This window comes from Oncorhynchus kisutch, linkage group LG30 (assembly GCF_002021735.2).
Source record: "Oncorhynchus kisutch isolate 150728-3 linkage group LG30, Okis_V2, whole genome shotgun sequence".
In the NCBI taxonomy this organism is placed as follows: domain Eukaryota; kingdom Metazoa; phylum Chordata; class Actinopteri; order Salmoniformes; family Salmonidae; genus Oncorhynchus; species Oncorhynchus kisutch.
In genome coordinates, this window is record NC_034203.2 from 14387680 (window position 1) to 14413910 (window position 26231).

Sequence of the window (26231 nt, forward strand, 5' to 3'; positions counted from 1 at the left end):
CGCTAGATCATTATCCAGTTTGCTTTTCGCACAGCGAGAGATGCAGTTTGGAACCAAGCAAAGGAAAGCGCCTTTCTGAAAGAGAAAAAATGTAGATTCGGTAAGGACTTGACTGCAGCAGACAAGGCAACAAAGCCAAATTGTGGCCTCTTGTACAACCGGCCTGAAATCATGGAAAGGGTGGATACTTGTAACGCTTGTTGTTTGAAGGATCAGACCAAGGTGCAGCGTGGAAAGCGTTCATCATATTTATTAAAGTGAACCAGCAACAAAACAAAATAAATAGTAACAAAACGAAACGTCCAGCTTTGTAGGGCTCAAAAGCAACAATACAAAATCAAGATCCCACAAACAACAGGTGAGAAAAGGCTGCCTAAACATGATCCCCAATGAGACAACGAAAGACAGCTGCCTCTGATTGGGAACCATACCAGGCCAACATAGAAATATACAAACTAGAGTATCCACCCTAGTCACACCCTGACCTAACCAAAATAAATAATAAAAATGCTCTCTAAGGTCAGGGTGTGACAGTACCCCCCCCCCCGAAGGTGCGGACTTCGGCCGCAAAACCTGACTCTATAGGGGAGGGTCCGGTTGGGCATCTAGCCTTGGTGGCGGCTCTGGTTCGGGACGTAGACCCCGCTCCGCTCGTGGATCCCTCCGCTTCCACGGGGACTCCGGGCCGCGGATCGTCGCCGGAGGCTCCGTGCACGGAGCAGGCACAGGACGTACCAGGTTGGAGACATGCACAGGAGGCCGGGTGCGTGGAGCTGGCACAGGATATACTGGACCGTGGAGGCGCACTGGAGGTCTGGAGCGTAGAGCCAGATATAGACCTGACTGCCCTCGACCAGCACAAAAACATCCTGTGGTGGACTGCAATAGCATCGAATAGTCCCCGCGATATGCAACTGTTCAGGGAAGTCAGGAACCAATACACGCAGTCAGTCAGGAAAGCAAAGGCCAGCTTTTTCAAGCAGAAATTTGCATCCTGTAGCTCTAACTCCAAAAGGTTCTGGGACACTGAAAAGTCCATGGAGAACAAGAGCACCTCCTCCCAGCTGCCCACTGCACTGAGGCTAGGTAACACGGTCACCACTGATAAATCCATGATAATCGAAAACTTCAACAAGCAATTGTGTAATGTATATGGAGGACTAGAACAGTATCCATATACATTTAACTTTCATACATTCAATCCAAAACAATTAAAGCTTATCTTCTTGTTAATCTACCCATTGTCTGATTTCAAAAAGGCTTTACAGCGAAAGCATACCATATGATTGTTAGGCCAGAGGCTAGTCACAAAAAAATACATTTTCCAGCCAAAGTCACAAAAAGTAGAAAGAGAGAAAATTAATCACTAACCTTTGATGTTCATCAGATGGCACTCATAGGGCTTCATATTACACAATACATGTTCGATAAAGTTCATATTTATATCCAAAAATCAGTTGGCGCGTTAATGTTGTGCTTCAAAAACATCCGGCGAATTTGCAGAGAGCCACATTAATTTGCAGAATTTCTCATAAACTTTGATAAAAGATACAAGTGTTATGCACAGAATTAAAGATACTTCTCCTTAAGGAACAGGACCAGTTAGAAATGCAAATGCCAGTGCCGGGGACAAAATGGCGCCGTAGAGAGAACACGGTGTCTCAGCGAGCTCTCGTGGCATTCGTAAATTTATATTCTTACATTAATCTCATAGCTTGAAAAAGTGGTAGAATTGGCTAAATAAGTTACCATATAATGAGTCTTGACGACTATTTCGCAAAAATCTCCGACAACATGCCCAATAGACCTACGAAGAAGTCGACCAAAACCACCACCCCTGTGGATGTGCATGAGGAGCTAGCTAACGTTAGCGAAGCTAACACCATTGCGGATCCAGGCACAATGGACCTGATGATTCAAAAGATGACTGATAACATTACTAAAGTGATCGATGCTAGGATAAGAACGGTCTTGGAAGCAATAGCAGGCCATTCAGCTGAACTACAGAGGGTTGTGAAACGTGTTGTTGAGGCGGAAGGAAGAATTGATGCAGTGGAAACTTCAACTACATCTATGGACGCTAAGATAAAAACACTTGAGAAACAGGTGCGCGAAATGGCGGAGCATGTTGACGACTTGGATAATCGAGGACGCAGATGCAATATTCGTGTTGTGGGACTCCCGGAAAATTCTGAAGGGACACGTTCAGTAAAATTCTTTGAGGAATGGATCCCTGGCTACCTACAAATGGACACTAAGGCTGGTCGTGTGAAGCTGGACAGAGCCCATCGCTCTCAAGCACCGATACCCGGTCCCAATCAGCGCCCACGGCCGGTGGTTATAAAGTTCCACAACTTCACCGACAAGCAGCGCGTCATGGATGCGGCTAGAAACATAAAGGTCCAAAGGTCTCATTCTTCAATGATTATTCCACAGCGGTTGTACGAAGATGCAAAGCGTTTGATGAAGCGAAGGCTCGACTCAGGAGAATGAAGATGGACTACGCACTGTTGTACCCGGCCACATTGAAGATTATGGTCAACGGATCACCTAAAAAGCTCTACACACCTGAAGAGGCTGCTGCGTTTATTGACTCTCTCGGGTAAATAACTTTAAGCTGCACCTCCACAGCATTGAATAACTTTGTTTATTTTTGGTTGAATCTGATCATGAAACAGTGGTGTGAGTCCTCACGTACTCTGGCTCAGTAATATTCGTATCTTTATTATTTTTCTTGCTAAAGTAATAGCCGCTATAGCTCAGGCTGAGATATGTGTGAATCCATATTGGTGCCCAGGCTTGGTTTTAGGTGGAAGAGCCTCAATCTTCTTCTATTGATTTTCTTTTTCATATATATAAAGGATGAGGCTATTGAGCGGCAATGCGGACTTAAGAGTCTACATTGGAGAGTTGAAATCCCCTGCATGTTAGCTAGTGGGAAAACCCCCTTTTGGATCTTTACATGTTTAATTTTTGGCTTTCGTATAGTTCGAGTTCAGGGTTCATATCGTTTGTTTATGCTCAGTGAGATAGAGGAGAGTTCAACACATGGAAAAAGGTACCACCCCACTTTTACAGTAGGATCCAGTCTGGATATTGAATGGCCAAGATACAATGGCAGATAACAGACTGAGTGTATGTACATGGAACATTAGAGGGAGCCATAACCCCATTAAAAGGAAGAAAGTACTGTCTTTTTTGAAAAAAGAAAATATTGATATTGCCCTGTTGCAAGAAACTCATTTGGTTGATAAGGAGCGCCTGAAATTACAACAAGGGGGGTTTGGTCAAGTGTTTTTCTCATCATTTACATCCAGAAGTAGAGGTGTAGCAATTCTGGTGAAAAAGAACTTACCACTTAAGGTCTTGAATTGTGTGAAAGATACATTTGGTCGCTTTGTTATCATTAATGGTACTTTACAAGGGCAGAACATTTCCATAATGAATATTTACTTCCCCCCTGCTCACCCCCCTGATTTCCTCAATAAGGCATTTCTAGACTTTTCAGAATTAAACTCGGACACTGCAGTGGTTGGAGGAGATTTTAACTGCTTGTTGAACCCCCTTATTGATACATTTCCCAGCGGTATAGCTTCACTCTCTCCTCAAGCTAAGTCACTTAAAGTTATTTGTGATGATCTGGGGTATGCGGATGTCTGGAGAGCTTTTCATCCCTCCAACAGAGAGTTCACTTTTTTCTCTGCACCTCATGGATGTCAGACTAGAATAAATTATTTTTTTATGCCCAGGACGTCTTTGCAGTCTGTTTTATCCGCTAGGATAGGAAGCATAGTCATATCTGATCATGCTGAGGTGATCCTGGACATAAAACTCAACGGGGCATTCAATCGGTCAAGACATTGTAGGTTGAACACAACCATTCTTAAAGACCATACATTCACATCATATTTTATTACAGAGTTGAAAGCATTTTTCTCTATTAACTCTCAATCAACAGATAACCCCTCGCTCCTTTGGGAGACCTGTAAAGCGTATGCCAGGGGTCTGATTATGTCATACACAGCTACTAAGAGACGGAAAAAGCGTGAAAAGCAAAAAATGTTAGAGGGTGAATTAGGAACTAAAGAGAAGGACTACATTAAAACGCCCACTCCTGCCCTATTAAAGGAAATATCAGTCATTAGATCAACGTTAGACTCTCTCCTAACACAGGACGCTGAAAAGAAAATGAGATTTGTCAGGCAAAAGCTATATGAACATGGCGATAAGCCAGGAAAGTACTTGGCATACCTAGCTAAAAAGAGGGCTGACTCTCAGTCAATTGCTACTATTACTGATTCTGATGGTAATCATTTATATGAAAATAAATTGATAAGTGACTCATTTAAGAAATTTTATACAAACCTTTATGCCTCAGAACTGCCAAAGGATGCACCCAAATTAATGGAGAACGTATTTTGTAAGATTGAGCTCCCTACTATCTCCGAAGAGCAGAGGTCCCTCCTTAATGCCCCTATTACCAAGGAAGAGATAATGTTCGCAATTAAGAATCTGCAAAATGGTAAGGCCCCAGGACCAGACGGGTTTTGTAGTGAGTTCTATAAAGAGTTCCATGGACTGATCCTTGAGCCATTGTGTGATATGTTTAACCACTCATTTTCAAATGGCCAACTCCCTCAAACGCTGAGAGAAGCCAACATTTCACTTATTCTCAAAAAGGGAAAATGTCCAGAGTCTTGTTTCTCGTACAGACCAATTTCCCTTCTGAATGTGGATAGAAAATTGCTTTCTAAAATTCTAGCCACAAGATTAGAGGACTCACTGCCACTAATTGTGAAAGGAGACCAAACTGGCTTCATTAGGGGCTGTAAGTCATGCAACAATGTCAGGCGGCTTCTTAATGTAATTCAAGCCTACCAACAAAGTGCTGTGGATGGTCTTGTGCTCTCCCTAGATGCTGAGAAAGCATTTGATCGTGTGGAGTGGTCTTACCTATTATTTGCTCTAAATAAATTTGGTCTGGGGGACAACTTTATAAAATGGGTGAAAGTTCTATATGATGATCCTCAGGCTGCTGTCCTTACTAATGGGCTACGGTCAAATAGCTTCTCTATACACAGAGGTACCAGACAGGGCTGTCCTTTATCCCCCCTCCTCTTTGCACTCGTTATGGAACCACTGGCCGAGGCCATCAGGGTAACGCCTGCTATACAAGGGCTGCTCATTGGTGATGTTCACCATAAAATAAGCTTGTATGCTGATGATGTCCTGATATTCATCTCTAGTCCCGAGACATCAATTACATCTCTTATTAATATTATTGAATTATTCAGCGAATTCTCAGGCTACAAGATTAACCTTACTAAGTCAGAGGCTATGCCACTTGGTAGCCTACACTCTGTACCTAATACTTCTCCCCCTTCCCTTTTAAATGGTCTCCCTCAGGTTTCATGTATCTGGGTATATTTGTAGCTCCTAAATTCCAGCTAATGTACAAAGCCAATTTTGTTCCCTTGTTTGATACAATAAGACAGGATCCGGAGCGCTGGAACTCTCTCCCGATTTCTTGGTTGGGTAGAATATCCCTCTTGAAAATGAACATTTTACCTAGACTACTTTACCCAATCCAAATGATCCCAGTATTACTCTCCAATAAGGTAATAAAGGATGTAAATGGATGGCTAAGTTCCTTTATATGGAGTAAACGCAAGCCAAGACTTAAGATGGCAATATTGCAGCTGCCAAGTTCTATGGGCGGCTTGGACCTGCCCAATATCAGGTTCTATCAATGGTGTGCCCACCTTTGTTATATTTCTGACTGGATCACAAATGATGACTCCTCTATTTGGTTAGACATTGAGACTTCTCTTTCAAAATACCCCTTACAGGATCTTTTATTTTTCAGAAGTTTCAAGTCTGTAGAAGATCACTGCAATAATCCCGTTACACTTAACACACTCAAAGTATGGAGGTCAGTTCAACACTTCCTGGGAAGGTCCAAACTAACCTCTGCTCTTACCCCAATTCTTAACAACCCAGATTTCAGTCCAGGATTGCTGGATGCTGGCTTTAACTTTTGGCTTAATAAGGGCATACGCAGGCTAAATGACTTATTTGCTGATAAGATTTTGTCATTTGAGCAGATGGTCGAGAAATATCGACTCCAAAAGCAGGACTTTTTCCACTTCCTACAAGTAAGACATATTCTGAAGAGCACCACCTTAATTGGTAACCCTGATGTGTCTGTCATTGAAATAATGCTTTTTTTCCCACAAAGGAAAATGTCTGTAAGTGTTTTATGATACTTTAAGGTCCTTTTCTGCTGTCAACACACAGAGGGTGAAACAAGTGTGGGAGAAATAATTGTCTGTTACTATTGACGAAGAGATTTGGGAGGACATTTGGAGATATGCAAAAACGATATGTAACCGTATTAGAGCAATCCAATTAATACAGATTGCATATATCCCCAAATCGCAGACATGCTTTTAGCCCCACTTCCTGTGTCTTAAATGCAAAACTGATACAGGCACCCTAACACATTGTTTATGGTCATGTACCAAAATACAAAGATACTGGTCTGGTATTCTGCAAGAAATTGAAAAGATCCTAGGGGTTGATCTAGAATTGGACCCCGTTTCTTTACTGTTAGGTCTCCCTAGTAGGCATGTTACTTCTGTGGGTAAAAGGAGGCTTTACAACATCCTTACCTTCGCGAGGAAAAACATCCTTTTACAGTGGATTAGTGATAAGGTTCCTTCTATTAAAGATTGGCATAAGATACTATTTGAATGGGTGCCTCTGGAATATCTGACATGTACATTGCATTCTAAAACAGACCAGTTCTACAAAGTATGGGAACCTTATCTAAATGACCTAGAACCTGAGGTATCAGCTATTATGCTGCAAGGATTCTCTTAGAATGGCGGGGATCTGTATTTCAGAACTACACTGTACGTTCCATGTGTGGAACCTAACCTCTTGGTTTAAACTGAGGTTCTGTTTGTAAGTTTGTTTAAAATGTAGAGAGACGCAATGGGGTGAGAAGCACCGAGCGGGAAGAGGAAAATGGAATGGGTGTGTGCGTATATGCATATATGCATGTAGATGTGTAAGTGGGTGCTGTTTCTTGTTTTTGTTCTGTGTGCTTTCTGTTGTCTCTTAATATGGGTGAAAATTGTGAAATTCCAATAAAAATACTGTTACAAAAAGAAATGCCAGTGCCGATTTCTGGTTCCAGTCCGCCAGTGGAGGTTGAGGGAAGAACGGCACGAATGGCTAACACTTGGAAACCATGGGTTTGATACCATTCCACTGCAGTTACCACAAGCCCTGTCGCCCCAATTAAGGGGCCACTAAACTCCTGTGCAGTCCACCCATTCCTCAGACCCTTCATAGCAAGCCCAATAGCTTACATGCTCAATCAGGAACCTTGGGACAGAGTCACATTAATCCAGGATGTGATGTCTGGCTGCGCAAACACCAATACAGACCAAAGACTAAGCTAGGAAATGTAATTTGGCAGCAACAGGCCCTCACTTTAACACATGAAGGCAATATGTCAGATTACTCTAGCATGTAGTGCATAATGGTGAAGACAAAGTCAGTCGAAGTAGCATTAAATCATTTATTTTTCAAAGAGATTAACAGGCATCTCTTGAGATATCGTCTCGGTGTTGTGGTAGTCCCTTCACTGGTTGAGTTCGCCAGGAGCAGATGTGGTGCTTATGTCACTTTGTTGGAGGGTCATCCGCCTTGTGCTGGGACATCAGGACCGGCACCAACCTCAGTGAGTTGGAGTGTGCTGCTGCTTGGAGCAAGTCTATTATGGGCCACCACGACAACAGCGCCTCCCAATTCTAGAAATTGGATAGTGGACTGGGAACATAACCCTTCCTTATGAAACCACATCAAAAGCAGATATTTAAAAGTGATACTGGCAATTGCCATGTGCAGGTTGACATTTATTGAGACGGTATTGTCCTGGAGGCAGAACTGAGCGATTTCCACTAGATGTGCCAGATGGAAAGTCAAAATTGACTACATTGTAACAATATATGCTTTTAATTTAATGTTAGACATTAGGGTTGGATGTGAGGTTAATGTTTAAAAATCATATTTTATTACCTTGTGGCTGTGCCAGCTAGTGAACATTCTGTGGAGCCATCCCAATAAGTGCTAACCTGCTTGCCATGTGCAGGTTATTTCCCTCTATAATAGCAGTACCATCATCCCATACATACCCTTTCAATTAGGTTCCTATCTCATACTGAGCCTCCTCTTCACCCAGACCCTCTTTCTCTGTGGTAACCTCAAGGTCTCCAATGGGCTCAGGTGAAGGAATCAACTCAGGGTCTGGAGTGGCCTCCAGCTCTGAGAACAGACGATTTAGCACAGAGCCTACATACAATTATCATACATTCAAAACAGTAAGGTACTGTCATTACCTCGTTGGGCGATTAGTTCTTTCTGCCTGATGAAGCCATCATATGTTGCAGAGCTAACGAGACCATGCTTGTTGTTGGGTCCGACCCTTGGGCCCAAGGGACTAGCCTCATTTTGGGATTGGGCGAAATAAGGTCCTGGAATTAAATGTAACAGATTAACACAGCCAGTGTTGGCAGAATTGCTAGCCTATAGGGATAGGAAAAGACAGGTGTCCGAAATGACACCCGATGACCTATAGAGTGCACTACTTTTGACCAGTGCATCATGGTCTGGGCAATAGTCTAGACATCCTGGTGGCCTCCCACACATTTTAAAAGCTGGCTTTACACTTCTGTATGTACTAGAATGCGAGTTTGGCATAGAGGAACTAAGTCTGCCTATGTCACTACCTTATCCGCTTGAATACATACAAAATAGCTAGCAAGATGGAGATAAAAATAACTTGAGTGCATTCTGCAAGTGGCTAGTTTGCCTCAACTACCTTCACTAACACCACTGCAAAGGTATTCCCTGAAAAATTTGGTTTCAGATCATGACGTTCTGCCTCGTGATTTGTTGGGAGAAGTTGCCAAACGAGTCAGTCATTGAAACCAGAACCTAGTTACTGCTGTTGCCTAGGGTTGGGTTCTCAAGAGAACCTGTTCAAAAAGGTAGTGCACCTACATAAGGAATAAGATTATGCCATGTCAGAGTCAAATTACCTCTCTTGAAGTCCATGCCACGCCAACGACTGCCAGGTGATACGGGCTTCCTGTCCCCTGTTGAGGCAGGGAAGCCAGGTATATCGATACCTCCACTCGTCCGTGGAGATAGAGGTGTACTCTTCTGTTTACTTGGGAGGACCATCATGGGGCCCAAAGTAGTATCCTGGTCCCATACTAAAATGACAACATTAAACACATACATTTGCAGTCAAGACACTCAATTAGTTCTCGGATATGGTTGAGATGGAAATTGGGGGAAGGTCCCGCCCCTGAAATGTGTTTTGAGAAGGTGGTGATGGAATAGAGGGATTAAGATGTCAAATATACCTTTCTTGGCCTTCATCCCAATACTCCAATTGTCAGAGGCTGAGGGTTTCTTGCGGTAGACACGTGGTTCAAGTTGGCTACCACCTAGTCTTGGACTGAGGGGACGTTGTGCTGGAGCTTGAACCCCCTTCTGTCTACTCAGGCTTGGACAACGCCCACATAGCAAATCATTCTCATCAGCAGACCTCCATCTGAAATGTATGAAAGATCTACTCATGGACCAAGAACACACCACTTTTTTAAAAAGCTATGGTTATTCCAGTGAATAGGTCACAGCCCAGTAACAGTAGCTAAGGAAATGTGACTTATCCCACCTGCCATCAATGAAGGAGCATGCCTTGTTGCTAGGCTCTGCATGGTCCATGACAGGGACTGCCATAAGGTGGCAGGTGATGTACAGCTGTGAAAAACAGGATAAGCAAAACAAAGATGCAGAATCACAGTAGCCTACATAATGTCTGTAAATTATGTTACTGTAGAATAATTTAACTGCAGTACATAATGGCCTCTACAACATTTTTATTAAATACCGTCCTCACCTCTGCCCTGGCCCCCTGGTGGAACCTAAAGGCATCGATGTGGAACCCGAGCTTGTTGTCCTGGGTTCTACGCATGAAACCAGAGCGGGAACCAGGCAGCTGGGAATCCATCAAGCACCTGGAGGGAGATAATATTAAAATACATATTGGGGCATCTTCCTTAGTAACCAATTGAGAAGTCTCAAAGAAACCAGTTGACTACTTTAAAACTGGTGGAAGCCCTCAAATGGCATATTCCATCGTTCTCTACGGGCCAGCTGGAGAATAGTCAAAGCCATCCCCCCCTGCTTACCCATCACTCTCAATGAAGACATATCTGGGGACAGAGTTGCTATCAGAGCCCAGTGTGGCCACGCAGCTGCTAACAAAGACCCTGAGCCTGGTGTGGTGAGCAACCCTGACAGACGCCTCAATGTTGATGGGATCACCCAGGAAGTAGACTCCAGAACCCCGCTCATAGAGCCAGTCACCTGGAAAGGAAATGGCAGTAAAGAAAGACCGTACTGCAACAGATTAGTTTTAAAGTTACGAACGCGAGTCGCTATTAAAACTACCCCGGACAGAACATATTGTCAATAGGCGCTCAACTAGTGAGCATCTAATAATGGATTAAAATGAGGGCCATGTTTAGGAGGCAAACTGTATAACGTTGCAGATAGAAGTGTCCCCAATAACAGTCTGATGTGATTCTGTATTTTGCATGTCAGAGGGGCATTTGTGCTACATAGTACATTTATAATCTGCCTGCGGCTATGGAACCCTGACCTGTTCGCCGGACGTGCTACCTGTTCCAGACCTGCCGTTTTCAACTCTAGAGACAGCAGGAGCGGTAGAGATCCTCTCAATGATCGGCTATGAAAAGCCAACTGACATTTACTCCTGAGGTGCTGACCTGTTGCACCCTCGACAACTACTGTGATAATTTTTTGACCATGCATAAACATTTGAACATCGTTGCCATGTTCTGTTATAATCTCCACCCGGCACAGCTAGAAGAGGACTGGCCACCCCTCAGAGCCTTTCTAGGGAGTTTCCTAGCCACCGTGCTTCTACACCTACATTGCGTGCGGTTTTAGGCTGGGTTTCTGTACAGCACTTTGACATATCACCTGATGTAAGAAGGGCTATATAAATAAATTTGATATCTTAACATTCAATTCACGGGTTTTTACCAAGCTTCTGGGAGAGCGCCATTGTATCCTTTTGATTCATTATCTGAATGGTCAACAAAATTGTACCCTGCAAAACGCAGCCCGGGATTTATATACCCACTTGTCATAAGCTTCAATGAGAACTGCAGGGTGTCTTCAGCAGACACTGTGGCGGTGAAAGGGATCCAGGTCGGCTGGAGAGAAGAGCTGTCCAAACTGTACTTCCTGAAACAGAAAGTACAGACCGGTAAATACACCAATAGGTCAACGCAGGATTCCTATGACCATCATACAACAGTATAGCCTAAACTCACCTTCCATAATGACACTCAATTGGGATTACAGCACCAGCCATTCGAATAACGCCATCTGGTGTGGTTCTGGGTGTATATCTGAGGAGGTTTGCGTAGATCAATGAGTCTTCGTTCAGCTGTGGAGTCACAAAGCAGCATTTAAGAGAAGGTTGTTTCAAGAAGTCAACTACTGATTTAAAAAAATATATATATATATTACCATGTACTTGGTTCCACAGTCTGAAAGTGCTGCAAATATTCTGTACTCATCTCCGGCTGCTGAAGCTGTAGCCCTACACGGCTCTTGGTCTTGGTACTGTTCAACTCCAAGTCGCAGGTCATCCACGTCGATTAGATTACCGAGTTTAAACAGATCAGCCTTCACAACTATCTCCATGTAGTCTGAATGGCACGACACAGCGACAGTTTCTACTCGAACTGGCCTTGAAACTGTTTGTTGGAGTGGAGGCTGTTTAAATCGTGGACGATTGTCAAATTGCGGTGTTCGCCTTGGAAGTTGTTGCCATGTGTCAGTGCTATAAGTATATGACAAAGCAGGAGAGATTAAGAAGTTTTCCACAAGTAAAAACCAAACCAGTTGCTTGAAGAATAACCTGAGCGTGTTTGCCATCATGAGTCCCATGCCAACAACTAATGTGACTCTGTAGGTTAGAGGACAGCGTGCCTCTACTATGCTACAATTGATGAAACTGAGGTAGCTTTTATCAAACAAACCAGGCTGCACACCTGGGCTGGATTACGCCCTAATTTGGCCTTGCATCTGATTAGTCAAGCTCTTTAATTGGCACACATGTTCAAATCAAATCACATTTTATTTCTCACATACACATGTTTAGCAGATGTTAATGCGAGTGTAGCGAAATGTTTGTGCTTCTGGTTCCCGACAGTGCAGTAATATCTAACAAGTAATCTAACAGTTCCCCAACAACTACAACTAATACACACATCTAAAATGGGTGAATGAGAAAATGTACATATGCGGTTCCACAGTGAACAACGGCCAAGCTGCATAGGCAAGGTGCAATAGATGGTATAAAATACAGTACATAAATATGATATGAGTATTAGAAGATATGTAAACATTATTAAGTGGCATCGTTTAAAGTGACTAATGATCCATTTGTTAACGTGGCCAGTGATTGGGTCTCCATGTAGGCAGCAGCCTCTCTGAGTTAGTGACTGCTGTTAAGCAGTCTGATGGCCTTGAGATGGAAGCTGTTCTTCAGTCTCTCGGTCCCAGCTTCGATGCACCTATACTGACCTCACCTTCTGGATGGTAGCGGGGTGAACAGGCAGTGGCTCGGGTGGCTGTTGTCTTTGATGATCTTATTTTTGCCTACCTGTGACATCGGGTGCTATAGATGTCATGGTGAGCAGGTAGTTTGCCCCCGGTGATGCGTTGTGCAGACCGCACCACCCTCTGGAGAGCCTCTGGAGAGCCTTGCGGTTGAGGGCAAGCATTTGCTGTACCAGGCTGTGATACATCTTGACAGGAGGCTCTCGATTGTGGATCTGTAAAAGTTAGTCAGGGTTTTGGGTGACAAGCCACATATCTTCAGCCTCCTGAGGTTGAAGAGGCGCTGTTGCACCTTCTTCACCACACTGTCTGTGTGGGTGGACCATTTCAGTTTGTCGTTGATGTGTATGCCGAGGAACTTTCCACTTTCCACTTTCTCCACTGGTGTCCCTTCAATGTAGGTGGGGAGGTGGGGGGGCTCCTATAGCTGTTTCCTGATGTCCACGATCATCTTTTTTGACGTTGAGTGAGAAGTTGTTTTCCTGACACCACACTCCACACACTGTTATTTTCCACCATAATTTGCAAAGAAATTCATTAAAAATCCTACAATGTGATTTTCTGGATTTTTTTGTCTCATTTTGTCTGTCATAGTTTAAGTGTACCTATGATGAAAATTACAGGCCTCTCTCATCTTTTTAAGTGGGAGAACTTGCACAATTGGTGGCTGACTAAATACTTTTTTACCCCACTGTATTTAGACTTGTTTATACTGTATTATTGACTGTATGTTTGTTTTACTCCATGTGTAACTCTGTGTCGTTGTATGTGTCAAACTGCTTTGCTTTATCTTGGCCAGGTCGCAATTGTAAATGAGAACTTGTTCTCAACTTGCCTACCTGGTTAAATAAAGGTGAAATAAAATAAATAAAAACTCTGAGTGCCCTCACCTCCTCCCTGTAGGCTGTCTCGTCGTTGTTGGTAATCAAGCCCACTACTGTTGTGTCGTTTGCAAACTTAATGGTTGAGTTACAACGCAGTCGTTGGCCACGCAGTCATGGGGAACAGGGAGTACAGTTGGGGGCTGTGCACGCACCCGTGTGGGGCCCCAGTGTTCAGCGAAGTAGAAATGTTGTTTCTTACGTTCACCACCTGGGGGCAGCCCGTCAGAAATGTCCAGTAATGAATTGCACAGGACGGGGTTGAGGCCCAGGGCCTCCAGCTTGACAATGAGCTTGGAGGGTACTATGGTGTTGAATGCTGAGCTGTAGTCAATGAACAGCATTCTTACATAGGTATTCCTCTTGTCCAGATGGGATAGGGCAGTGTGCAGTGTGATGGCGATTGCATCGTCTGTGGACCTGTTTGGGCGGTATGCAAACTGAAGTGGGTCTAGGGTTGCCGGAAGGTGAAATGATCTGATCCTTGACAAGTCTCTTAAAGCACTTCAGGATGACAGAAGTGAGTGCTACGGGGCGGTAGTCATTTAGTTCAGTTATCTTTGCCTTCCTGGGTACAGGAACCATGGAGGCCATCGTGAAGCATGTGGGGACAGCAGACTGGGATAGGGAATGATTGAATATGTCTGTAAACACACCAGCCAGCTGGTCTGCGCATGCTCTGAGGACGCGGCTAGGTATTCCGTCTGGGCCAGCAGCCCTGCGAGGGTTAACACGTTTAAATGTTTTACTCACGTCGGCCACGGAGAAGAAGAGGGGCGCCTCAGTTCTTGTTAGCGGCTCGCGGCGGTGGCACTGTATTATCCTCAAAACGGGCAAAGAAGGTGTTTAGTTTGTCTGGAAGCGTGACGTTGTCCGTGATGTGGCTGGTTTTCTTTTTGTAGTTCGTGATTTCCTGTAGACCCTGCCACAGACGTGTCATGTCTGAGCCGTTGAATTAGGCCTCCACTTTGTCCCTGTACCGGCATTTCGCTTGTTTGATTGCCTTGCGGAGGGAATAACTACACTGTTTATATTCAGCCAAATTCCCAGACCTTTTTCCATGGTTAAATGCGATGGTTCGTGCTTTCAGTTTTGCGCGAATATGCCATCCATCCACGGTTTCTGTTTAGGGTAGGTTTTAATAGTCACAGTTGGTCCAACATCTCCAATGCACTTCCTAATAAATTCACTCACGAGTCAACGTATAGGTTGATGTTATTCTCTGAAGCTGACCGGAACATATCCCAGTCCGCGTGATCAAAACAATCTTGAAGCATGGATTTCGATTGGTCAGACCAGCGTTGAATAGTTCTAGTCACTGGTACATCCTGTTTGAGTTTCTGCCTATAAGACGGTAGGAGCAAGATGGCGTCGTGGTTGGATTTGCTTGAAGGGAGCGCTTTGTATGCATCGCGGAAGTTAGAGTAGCAGTGGTCGAGTGTATTACCCCTGCGAAAAGTGCAATCAATATGCTGATAGAATTTAGGTAGCCTTGTTCTCAAATTTGCTTTGTTAAAATCTCCAGCTACAATAAATGCAGCTTCAGGAAATATGGTTTCCAGTTTACATAGAGTCCAGTGAATGTCCTTTAGGGCCATCTTGGTGTGTGCTTGAGGGGGGATGTACACAGCTGTGAAGATAACTGACGAGAATTCTCTTGGAGGGTAATATGGCCGGCATTTGATTGTGAGGAATTCTAGGTTGTGTGAGCAGGACTTGAGTTGCTGTATGTTGTTATGATTACACCATGAGTCGTTAATCATGAAGCATACACACCCGCCCTTCCTCTTCCCAGAGAGGTGTTAATGCAACCGCTGTGTCAGATTTCAAAAAAACTTTACGAAAAAAGCACACCATGCAATAATCTGAGTACGGCGCTCAGACACAAAAACAAGCCATACAGATACCCACCATGTTGTAGAGTCAACAGAAGTCAGAAATAGCATTATATATATAATCTTACCTTTGATGATCTTCATCAGAATGCACTCCCAGGAATCCCAGTTCCACAATAAATGTTTGTTTTGTTCGCTAAAGTCCATCATTTATGTCCAAATACCTCCTTTTTGTTAGTGCGTTTAGTTCACAAATTCAAACTCACGAGGCGTGGGAAAGTCCAGGCGAAAGTTCAGACCAAGTCCAAAAAGTTATATTACAGGTCGTAGAAACATGTCAAACGATGTATTGAATAAATCTTTAGGATGTTTTTAACATAAATCTTCAATAATGTCTCAACCGGATAATTCCTTTGTCTTTAGAAAGGAAAAGGAACGCAGCTACCTCTCACGGGCACGCGCGAGACTGAGCTCATGGCACTCTACCAGACCTCTTACTCAATCAGCTCTTATTCTCTTCTCCTTCACAGTAGAAGCCTGAAACAAGGTTCTAAAGACGGGTGACATCTAGTGGAAGCCTTGGAAAGTGCAATATGACCCCATTTACACTGTATATTAGAAAGGCAATGAGTTGAAAAACGACAAACCTCAGATTTCCCACTTTCTGGTTGGATTTTTCTCAGGTTTTCACCTGCCATATGAGTTCTGTTATACTCACAGACATAATTCAAACAGTTTTAGAAACTTCAGAGTGTTTCCTATCCAATACTAGTAATAATATGCATATATTACCTTCTGGGCCTGAGTAGCTGGAAGTTTACTCTGGGTACACTTTTCATCCGAATGTGAAAATGCTGCCCCCTATCCCAAACAGGTTAATTTGAACCCTATAACTGAATCTGTCAACAACAAAAATATCCTCATGGTTAGGGAGGGATTTAAGTCTTCAAGAAAGGGTGCTTTTATCCAAAGCTGAGGGGCTATCTTGTGCATCCTATCTTTTTTCATCTATTGACATTCCCAAATCCACTTGCTGTACCTTAGATAGGCTTTTGTACAACTTCATATGGAAAGACAAGCCACATAAAATAAAAAGAGATGTTATCACCAACAGGGTTTGTGATGACAGTCTAAATGTCTTAGACTTCACTTTCTTTAATCAGATATCAAAGGTCAACTGGATTAAAAGGTACATAAAAAATCTTCATAGTTTCTGGAATATTATACCTCATTTTGTTTTTCAGAAGTTCGGAGGGATTAATTTTTTACTACAATGTCCATATATTGTGGGTAAACTTCCTGTGCAACTGGAGGCTTTTCACAAGAAGGCTTTAATGTGCTGGACTTTGTTGTATAAACACAACTTTTCACCTCATAAATGTTTTATATGGAACAATGGGTCAATATTACAAAGAAACAAGATGTTATTTAACCATAAATGGTTCTCGATAAACATTGTCCTTCTCAGCCAATTAGTTAATATTAGTGGGAATCTATTTACACGGAGATCATTTATGGAAAGATACAACTTTGAGGTTTGACACTGTTATTAAAACTATACCTAGTGTTATTAAAACTATACCTAGTGGAATAAAAACTTTACTTCAGAATAATTCAAATTTTGGAATATCTCCGATTGTAAGTCATATCCAGGTGAATGGCATTGGTCTACTAGATACGAAATTCAACAATAGTTTATTATGGGATATTTTCTACAGGAAGTCTATTCCCTCTGCGATATTTTATTGGGCTTCATTGTTTGATGTAAACTGGCACCATGCTTGTCTCACTCCACACAAATTTATGGTGACCAATAAAGTAAAGGAGATATCCTTTAAGATTATTCTGTCACGCCCTGACCTTAGAAAGCCTTTTTATTTCTCTCTTTGGTTAGGTCAGGGTGTGATTTGGGTGGGCATTCTAGTTTTCTATTTCTTTGTTGGCCGGGTATGGTTCCCAATCAGAGGCAGCTGTCTATCGTTGTCTCTGATTGGGAATCATACTTAGGCAGCCTTTTCCCCACCCGTGTTTGTGGGTAATTATTTATTTTCTGTGAGTGTTTGTGTCCGTCACATTCTGATTCTGGTTTACTTGGTTTTTTTTTTTGTGAAAGGTTTCACTTCAATTAAAGATGTGGAATTACATGCACGCTGCGCCTGGGATCATTTATGACAGGAGTTTGAAGATACCTGATGTTACCAGTGAATGCAGTTTTTGTGAACTAGAAACTGAATCTATTGAACACTTATTCTGTCATTGTTTATATAGTGAAGTGTTCTGGACTAATGTAAAACTATATCTTGGCCTCAAATTGCATACAACCATTGAAATTTCTAAGTTTGACATATTATTTTACTACACTGATTCCACAATTGATTGTGAGTATGTCATAAATCAATTTTATTAGGAAAAATGTTAATACACAAATCAAAATGTATGAAGAAAAGGCCCCTTTTCTTAATTTTATCTGATTTGGAAAAACTATTTAGAGTCTTTAAAACAAAATGTCAAAAAAATGTATTCGCTATATGTTTGTATTTGAATTGATATAATGTGGATTCATTTTATTTTTGTTTAAAAAAATCTAATTTCTTTGTAGAATCCCTCTGGCTGTTATGTTAATGTTTTGCATGTTACTGTAAATAAAAAAATTAAAAAAATCTGACCACTTCCGTATTGAGCGAGTTACTGGTACTTCCTGCTTTAGTTTTTGCTTGTAAGCAGCAATCAGGAGGATATAATTATGGTCAGATTTTCCAAATGGAGGGCAGGGAAGAGTTTTGTATGCATCTCTGTGTGTGGCGTAAAGGTGGTCTAGAGATTTTTTCTCTCCTCTGGTTGCACATGTGACATGCTGGTAAACATTTGGTAAACCTGATTTAAGTTTGCCTGCATTAAAGTCCCCCGGCCACTAGGAGCACCGCTTCTGGATGAGCATTTTCTTGTTTGCTTATGGCCTCATAGAGTTGGTCGAGTGCGGTCTTACGAAAAATATAGATAGTGTGGTCTACAGTTTATCATAAGGTACTCTACCTCAGGCGAGCAATACCTTGAGACTTCTTTAATTTTAGAAATCGCACACCAGCTGTTATTGACAAAAAGACACACACCCCCACCCCTCGTCTTACCAGGCATAGCATCTCTGTTCTGCCGGTGTATGGAAAATCCAGCCAGCTCTATATTATCCGTGTCGTCGTGAAACATAAAATATTATAGCAAAAATTTTTTTTGCCCTTTTTTCTCCCCAATTTCGTGATATCCAATTGGTAGTAGTTACAGTCTTGGCTCATCGCTGCAACTCCTGTACGGACTCGGGAGAGGCGAAGGTCGAGAGCCATGCATGCTCCAAAACACAACCCAACCTAGCTGCACTACTTCTTGACACAATGCACATCCAACCCGGAAACCAGCCACACCAATGTGTCGGGGGATACACCATACACCTGGCGTTCGCAGCCAGGATCTCTATACCAGGCGGTGTCAGAACAAGGCCCTAAAAATTGTCAAAGACTCCAGCACCCTAGTCATAGACCGTTCTCCTTGCTACCGCACGGCAAGTGGTAACGAAGTGCTAAGTCTAGGTGCAAGAGGCTCCTAAATAGCTTCTACCCCCAAACCATAAGACTCCTGAACAGCCAATCAAAAGTCTACCCAGACTATTAGCATTCTCCCCCCCCCCCCCCCTCATCTCTGGAACGCTGCTTCTACTCTCTGTTATTATCTATGCATAGTCAGTTTAATAACTCTACCTACATTTACATATTACCGCAATTACTTTGACACCGGTGCCCCTCCACTTTGACATTGACACCGGTGCACCCTGTATATAGCCCCGCTATTGTTATTTACTGCTGCTCTTGAACTATTTGTTATTCTTATGTCTTACTTTTTTTTTTGTATTTTCTTAAAACTGCATTGTTGATTAAGGGCTTGTAAGTAAGCATGTCACTGTAAGGCCTACACTTGTTGTATTCGGTGAATGTGACAAATACAATTTGATTTGAATAATGAGACCTCTGACCATTTTTATCAAAAGTTTAATCATCATGATCTACTTTTTCCTTTTACAGTCCCTACTACAATTCTGACATTTACATAGGCAGCTCAATTTGGATCTTTTGCCCAATTATTGGCAAAATATCTGTTCTGATTGGCTAAAATGCAAATTAGTGGCAAACGATCAGAATTGGGCTGCCTGTGTGAACGTACCCTATTGATCGAATAACATAGCATTATAAAGTATGGTACTCAGGTTCAAATGGGCAGAGACCTCCAAGTTGGATTGTGTGCAGGGTGGGACTCGCCGGTTGCATTTAGACCAATTCTGATATTCTTTCTACTAATTGGTCTTTTGACCAATCGCATCAGATTGTTTCACATCAGATCTTTTTCAAAGCTGATCTGATTGGTCAAATGACCAATTAGTGAAAAAAATATATCAGAATTGGGCTGCCTGTGGAAACACATGGCCTTTGCCCCCTACATTGTTTGTTTGACCATGATTCTTTTGAACTACCATGACTATAATGTTTTTCAACTGTAAATTGTAATTTTAAAAATGTGTTTTGTGTTAAATCAATTACTGGTAGTTTACTAATGAATCTGAATATTAACCCCACATCATATACTTCCAAGTTATTCCATAAAATAAAACGAGGCTATTTACTAACCTACTCTCAAAATTATAGCCATTATAGTCTGTTCAGTGCGACGTGTTAATTCCCTCCTCATGGATACTAGGCCAGTAATGAATGTATAATTATGCCATTACCCTACCTCGTCACAGAGATAGTGGTTAATCAGGCATTAATTGATTATTTGCTCTTAATTACCGCAGCGCCTTAATTACTCGGGAAATATGTTTTGCGTCTGATTCACATTGAAATAAGTAAAAAGCAAAGGCCAGATCTTTAATTTAGCATTTTTTGTCCGATTCATTTGAAGTGGTAAAATATCTTGCCTATGCTTCCCCACGTTGTTCCTCGTTCCACCACCAGATGGCAGTGCTATCCAAGACCTAGGCGCGTTGATTAGGACGCAAGGTTTTGAAATGTTCAGAACTTCAGATAGAAATGTTCCTCTGACATGTACAATAAGGAATCACATCGTCTCTATTGGTGGAATTTCCTGTCTGCAAAGTTCGACAACGTGGCCTTGAAATCCTCAACCGGATACATTTTAGTCCATTATTTGGTGCACGTGCTTAACTGTGGTGCAAATTATATTTGCAGTCCAAAAATTCAGGCAGGCCTAAAGCTTAGGTAATAGCCTAACATTGATAGCCTAACATTGATTATAGGTAATTATTCATGGTTATTGTGTGGTTTTTATTGCTCTTTTTAGGGTTAACTTTGAGCAAGTTCATTTATAATAATTTAATTGTTGCATACCCCTTAGATCTACAGCATTTGTAATGGATTAATATCCACCGGTCAATTTAGTATTTTATGGGCTCTAGATATAAATCATAATTATGTCCAGACCCCATCAGATACAACACTGCAATACATAATAACAGAACTGTAATATTAAATATTCTAGGCGGCCTCAACTGAGTGGTTTTCTATGGCCTGTCAGCACGATCCATAATGGTGCTTAGTATCACATGACCTGGGGACAAAATCTGTTGTCGGAGCCAGAAGAGTACCCAGTGATGAGAACCCTGGCTGTGGCCAGGGATAATTGTCTTAACCATTGGGAAGTGTGCAGGTGCTTTTTGTAAAATGGCAGTGTGTACAGTCTAGTCTGGAGCAGGAGGATGAGATAACATGTAACCATACCTTACATTTACAGCAGGCCTACTGTATCATCTCATGATATCATCTCATGATAAACTAAACATACTATCTGATGTAGATCAACAGCTTTGCTCAAGTCCCCCATAATTGCACATATAGATCACCCCGGGCAACACACATGAACTATGCAACACTTTAGGGAAAGCCAGGGAATTTGGATCATGTAGTCTACTCCTTCCTCACCATCAGAGATCCCACCCCATTATCCTTTGTGCATGATTACTGACCACGACACATCTGGATGAAGGAGACGATCCGGTCGAAACCCCTCCCCTTAGACACCATTTCTGAAAGGATTGAATGGTTGGAAACAATATGGTGGAAAAACAGTTCACTAAAGCTATCTGGAGATATAACCACGTTTCTCACACCCATCGGGATCCTTTCAGATCCATGTGTCCAGGGGAAGGGGTAAGAGGTTGATTTGGGAGTGATAAGGTATCCCCCCTCACAATCACAAATAAAATAGTAGAGTCCTTTGGAGTGGAGAAAATAGATCCACGTATCTTTTAAATGAAAAGAGAGACGGAAAGGAACTGCCCTAAAAGATTAGTGGAAAATACTCTCTGGAGAATTAAGAGAGAGAAACACGTCTTTATTTAGGAAAGGAGAGGACCGGACACAACTATTTGATGCAACGACAGAAGGAAAGACAGACCATTTTTTATGGAGATGAAAAGAGGGCAGTAGGCCTATAGCACGAGAGGGGAGGAGGAGAAAATGAGAAGAAAAAGAAGACACTTTTCCAGCAGAGAGGAGAGCAACGTCTTCAAAGCGGACCGCATAGATGGGATCGTAACAGTCTGTCCAGTTGCATTCTGTCCCTGTGATATCACGTCTCCACCCCTTCATTACTCACTGGCTCACTAGCGGGGGGGAGAGGTGGGGGTTGAGAGAGGGGGAAGGGTTGTTGTGTGGGAGGGAGGCTCGGGCAGGGGGGCTCTTTTGTGTTATGCAGTGGTGCAGTTAATCTAAAGGCCTGTGATGGACGTCTTTCCTCCATCCCTCCTCCCTTGGAGTCCTGGGTGGTTGGGGGAGGGGATGGATGGCGTGAGGAGGGGGTAGGGTAGGAGATGGAGAGGGAGTAAGAGGGGGAGGGGGATAGGTTATTAGTCAGCATGGCGAAAAGGAGAGCAGCAGGAGATATTCTACTTGTTTTCCTACTTCTCTCTCAATTCAATCCAACGGGCTTTATTGCTGTGCGAAATTTGTGGAATTAGGTAACAAAAAAAAGTGAAATAAACAATCAAAAATGAACAGTAAACATTAAACTCACAAAAGTTTCAAAAGAATAGAGACATTTCAAATGTTATATTATGGCTATGTACAGTGTTATAACAATGTGCAAATAGTTTGGATTTCCAATGGTGTTTGTGCTTCGTTGGTTGCCCTTTTCTTGTGGCAACAGGTCACAAATCTTGCTACTGTGACAGCACACTGGTATTTCAACTAAAGGATATGGGAGTTTATCAAAATTGGATTTGTTTTCGAATTCTCTCTCTCACTCTCACGCACACAGACCAAATCAAATCAAATCAAATTTATTTATATAGCCCTTCGTACATCAGCTGATATCTCAAAGTGCTGTACAGAAACCCAGCCTAAAACCCCAAACAGCAAGCAATGCAGGTGTAGAAGCACGGTGGCTAGGAAAAACTCCCTAGAAAGGCCAATACCTAGGAAGAAACCTAGAGAGGAACCAGGCTATGTGGGGTGGCCAGTCCTCTTCTGGCTGTGCCGGGTGGAGATTATAACAGAACATGGCCAAGATGTTCAAATGTTCATAAATGACCAGCATGGTCGAATAATAATAAGGCAGAACAGTTGAAACTGGAGCAGCAGCACAGTCAGGTGGAAGTTGAAACTGGAGCAGCAGCATGGCCAGGTGGACTGGGGACAGCAAGGAGACAGGTTATATTCTTCTATCCTCGTAGGACCTAAAATTAATTTCCATTCAAAATCTTATTTTCCCTCACCCTTACCATAACCATAACCTAACTCCTAATCCTAACCACTGACCCCTTACCCCAACCCCAACCCTAATCCTAAACCTAACCCTTAAATTTAAAATAGTCTTTGACCTCATGGGGACATCGGAATAGACCCCCACAGGGGAGAATTTTCCTTGTCCCCACAAGGATAGAAGAACCAACCCCGCCCCTACACACACAGACACGCACACACACATACTTATGTGTGCTCTCCAGCCCACTCAACTTTGCTGGCACTCACACATTCACCCTCTCCCCTTTCCTCCTCCTAATGACAGTGTGAGTGTGTGAGGAGTCTCAGTGTGAGGGCCCTAGCTGCTCTCTCCCTCAGGCCCTAGCTCTTTGTAGTATAATGTCGTGGCAGTTCTAAGCAGGGGGCTGAGCTTGTAAATATGTATGCTAAACAATCAGTAGCACCATCTCCTTAGCAACAATCTAAGATGGGGACTGGGGGGTTGGGGGTTGGAGTGATAAACTCACATCAATGCCCCGGTGTGTATGTGTTGTGTGTGTGTGTGTGTGAGGGGGGGGGGGGTCATTGTGTAGGTGTGCGTTTGTGTGTGTGTAGGCTATGTGTGTCACTACCAGAATGTGTTTGTGCATGTCTGTGCAGGCTTGCATGTTCTGCACAGCAGCGTTGTTGATGATATTATGGATGTAATAATTTTTTCCCTTACAGGAATAGTGTGCAACAGCACTAGTGGAAAGTTTTTCAGTGCACTACATTTGTCTGGGTGAACATTTGACGGCGACGGGATAAACCAGTCATGTGAATGAATCCCTAGAAATCATCAAATTAGTACTGCATTATGAGTAAGGCACATACTGGATCCATTAGGTCAAACATAGTCCAACTTCACAAAATCAAATGCACAGAAGCACATTTATCCCATAATACAAGCATGAACTCAAACAGAAAGTACCCAATACGGAAGTGGTTCTGTAACGGTTCTCTCTTGGTAAAGGAGAGTCGGACCAAAATGCGGCGTGTAGATTGCGATCCATGTTTAATCAACAAACGTAAAACACGAATCAATACAAAAACTACAAAAACAACAAACATGGAAACGTAACGAAAACCGAAACAGCCCTATCTGGTGAAAACACAGAGACAGGAAAAATCACCCACCAACACACAGTGAAACCCAGGCTACCTAAATATGGTTCCCAATCAGAGACAATGACTAACACCTGCCACTGATTGAGAACCATATCAGGCCAGACATAGAAATAGACAAACTAGACATGAAACATAGAATGCCCACTCAGCTCACACCCTGACCAACCAAAACATAGAAATATACAAAGTAAACTATGGTCAGGGTGTGACAGTACCCCCCCCCCCCCCCCCCACCCAAGGTGCGGACTCCGGCCGCAAAACCTGAACCTATAGGGGAGGGTCTGGGTGAGCATCTGTCCGCGGTGGCGGCTCTGGTGCTGGACATGGCCCCCACTTCACCGTAGTCTTCCCCCACCTTGTCCGCTTCCGTGACCTCCTAGCCACGGCAACCCTACTTAATAACACGGGACAGAGGGGCAGCTCAGGACAGAGGGGCAGCTCGGGACAGAGGGGCAGCTCGGGACAGAGGGGCAGCTCGGGACAGAGGGGCTCTTCAGACTCCGGCAGCACAGGAGAGGAGGAAGGCTCTGGCAGATCCTGGCTGACTGGCGGATCTGGAAGAGTCTGGCTGACTGGCGGATCTGGAAGAGTCTGGCAGACTGGCGGATCTGGAAGAGTCTGGCAGACTGGCGGATCTGGAAGAGTCTGGCGGATCTGGAAGAGTCTGGCAGACTGGCAGATCTAGAAGAGTCTGGCTGACTGGCGGATCCTGGCTGACTGGCAGATCTGGAAGAGTCTGGCTGACTGGCGGATCTGGAAGAGTCTGGCTGACTGGCGGATCTGGAAGAGTCTGGCTGACTGGCGGATCTGGAAGAGTCTGGCAGACTGGCAGATCTAGAAGAGTCTGGCTGACTGGCGGATCCTGGCTGACTGGCAGATCTGGAAGAGTCTGGCTGACTGGCAGATCTGGAAGAGTCTGGCTGACTGGCGGATCTGGAAGAGTCTGGCTGACTGGCGGATCTGGAAGAGTCTGGCTGACTGGCGGATCTGGAAGAGTCTGGCTGACTGGCGGATCTGGAAGAGTCTGGCTGACTGGCGGATCTGGAAGAGTCTGGCTGACTGACGGCTCTGGCTGCTCCATGCTGACTGGCGGCTCTGGCTGCTCCATGCCGACTGGCGGCTCTGGCTGCTCCATGCTGACTGGCGGCTCTGGCTGCTCCATGCAGACTGGCAGCTCTGGCGGCTTCTTGCAGACTGGCAGCTCTGGCTGCTCCATGCAGACTGGCAGCTCTGGCAGCTCCTTGCAGACTGGCAGCTCCTTGCAGACTGGCAGCTCCTTGCAGACTGGCAGCTCCGGCTGCTCCATGCAGACTGACAGCTCTGGCTGTTCCATGAAGACTGACAGCTCTGGCTGCTCCATGCAGACTGGCAGCTCTGGCTGCTCCATGCAGACTGGCAGCTCTGGCTGCTCCATGCAGACTGGCAGCTCTGGCTGCTCCATGCAGACTGACAGCTCTGGCTGCTCCATGCAGACTGACAGCTCTGGCTGCGCTAAACAGGCAGGAGACTCCGGCAACGCTGTAGAGGCGGAAGGCTCTGGCAGCGCTAAACAGGCGGGAGACTCCGGCAGCACAGGAGAGGAGGAAGGCTCTGGTAGCGCTGAACAGGCGGGAGACTCCGACAGCGCAGGAGAGGAGGAAGGCTCTGGCAGCGCTGGAGAGGCGAGGCGCACTGTAGACCTGATGCGTGGTGCTGGCACTGGTGGTACTGGACCGAGAACACGCACAGGAAGCCTGGTGCGGGGATGTGGTGGGGTGTGGAGGTGGTACTGGATAGACCGGACCGTGCAGGCGCACTGGAGCTCTTGAGCACCGAGCCTGCCCAACCTTACCCGGTTGAATGGTCCCGGTCGCCCTGCCAGTGCG

The 26231-nt window shown here is 43.9% G+C and overlaps 1 protein-coding gene across 1 annotated transcript; it reads right to left on the reverse strand.

The window, feature by feature from the left end:
• Positions 1-7574: 7574 nt before the first annotated feature.
• Positions 7575-12117, reverse strand: LOC109874529 (zona pellucida sperm-binding protein 3-like). The gene is made up of 11 exons (XM_020466471.2): positions 11644-12117; positions 11445-11560; positions 11252-11355; positions 10272-10449; positions 9980-10097; positions 9755-9840; positions 9441-9631; positions 9111-9287; positions 8409-8543; positions 8205-8334; positions 7575-7839 (listed from the first exon to the last, which is right to left on the reverse strand). The coding sequence occupies exons 1-10, from the start codon at positions 12064-12066 to the stop codon at positions 8213-8215; spliced, it is 1650 nt and encodes a 549-aa protein (XP_020322060.1). The 5' UTR covers positions 12067-12117; the 3' UTR covers positions 7575-7839; positions 8205-8212.
• Positions 12118-26231: the final 14114 nt, after the last annotated feature.

Bases quoted from the DNA above. Each gene is read 5' to 3' on its own strand.
- LOC109874529 (XM_020466471.2), bottom strand. From the start codon at position 12,066: ATGGGACTCATGATGGCAAACACGCTCAGGTTATTCTTCAAGCAACTG. The intron at 10,450-11,251 runs GTGGGTATATAA...TTTCCTTTCCAG, and splicing joins CTCATTGAAGCTTATGACAA to GTGACTGGCTCTATGAGCGG. The intron at 9,841-9,979 runs GTGAGGACGGTA...TGTTTTTCACAG, and splicing joins ACCAGGGGGCCAGGGCAGAG to CTGTACATCACCTGCCACCT.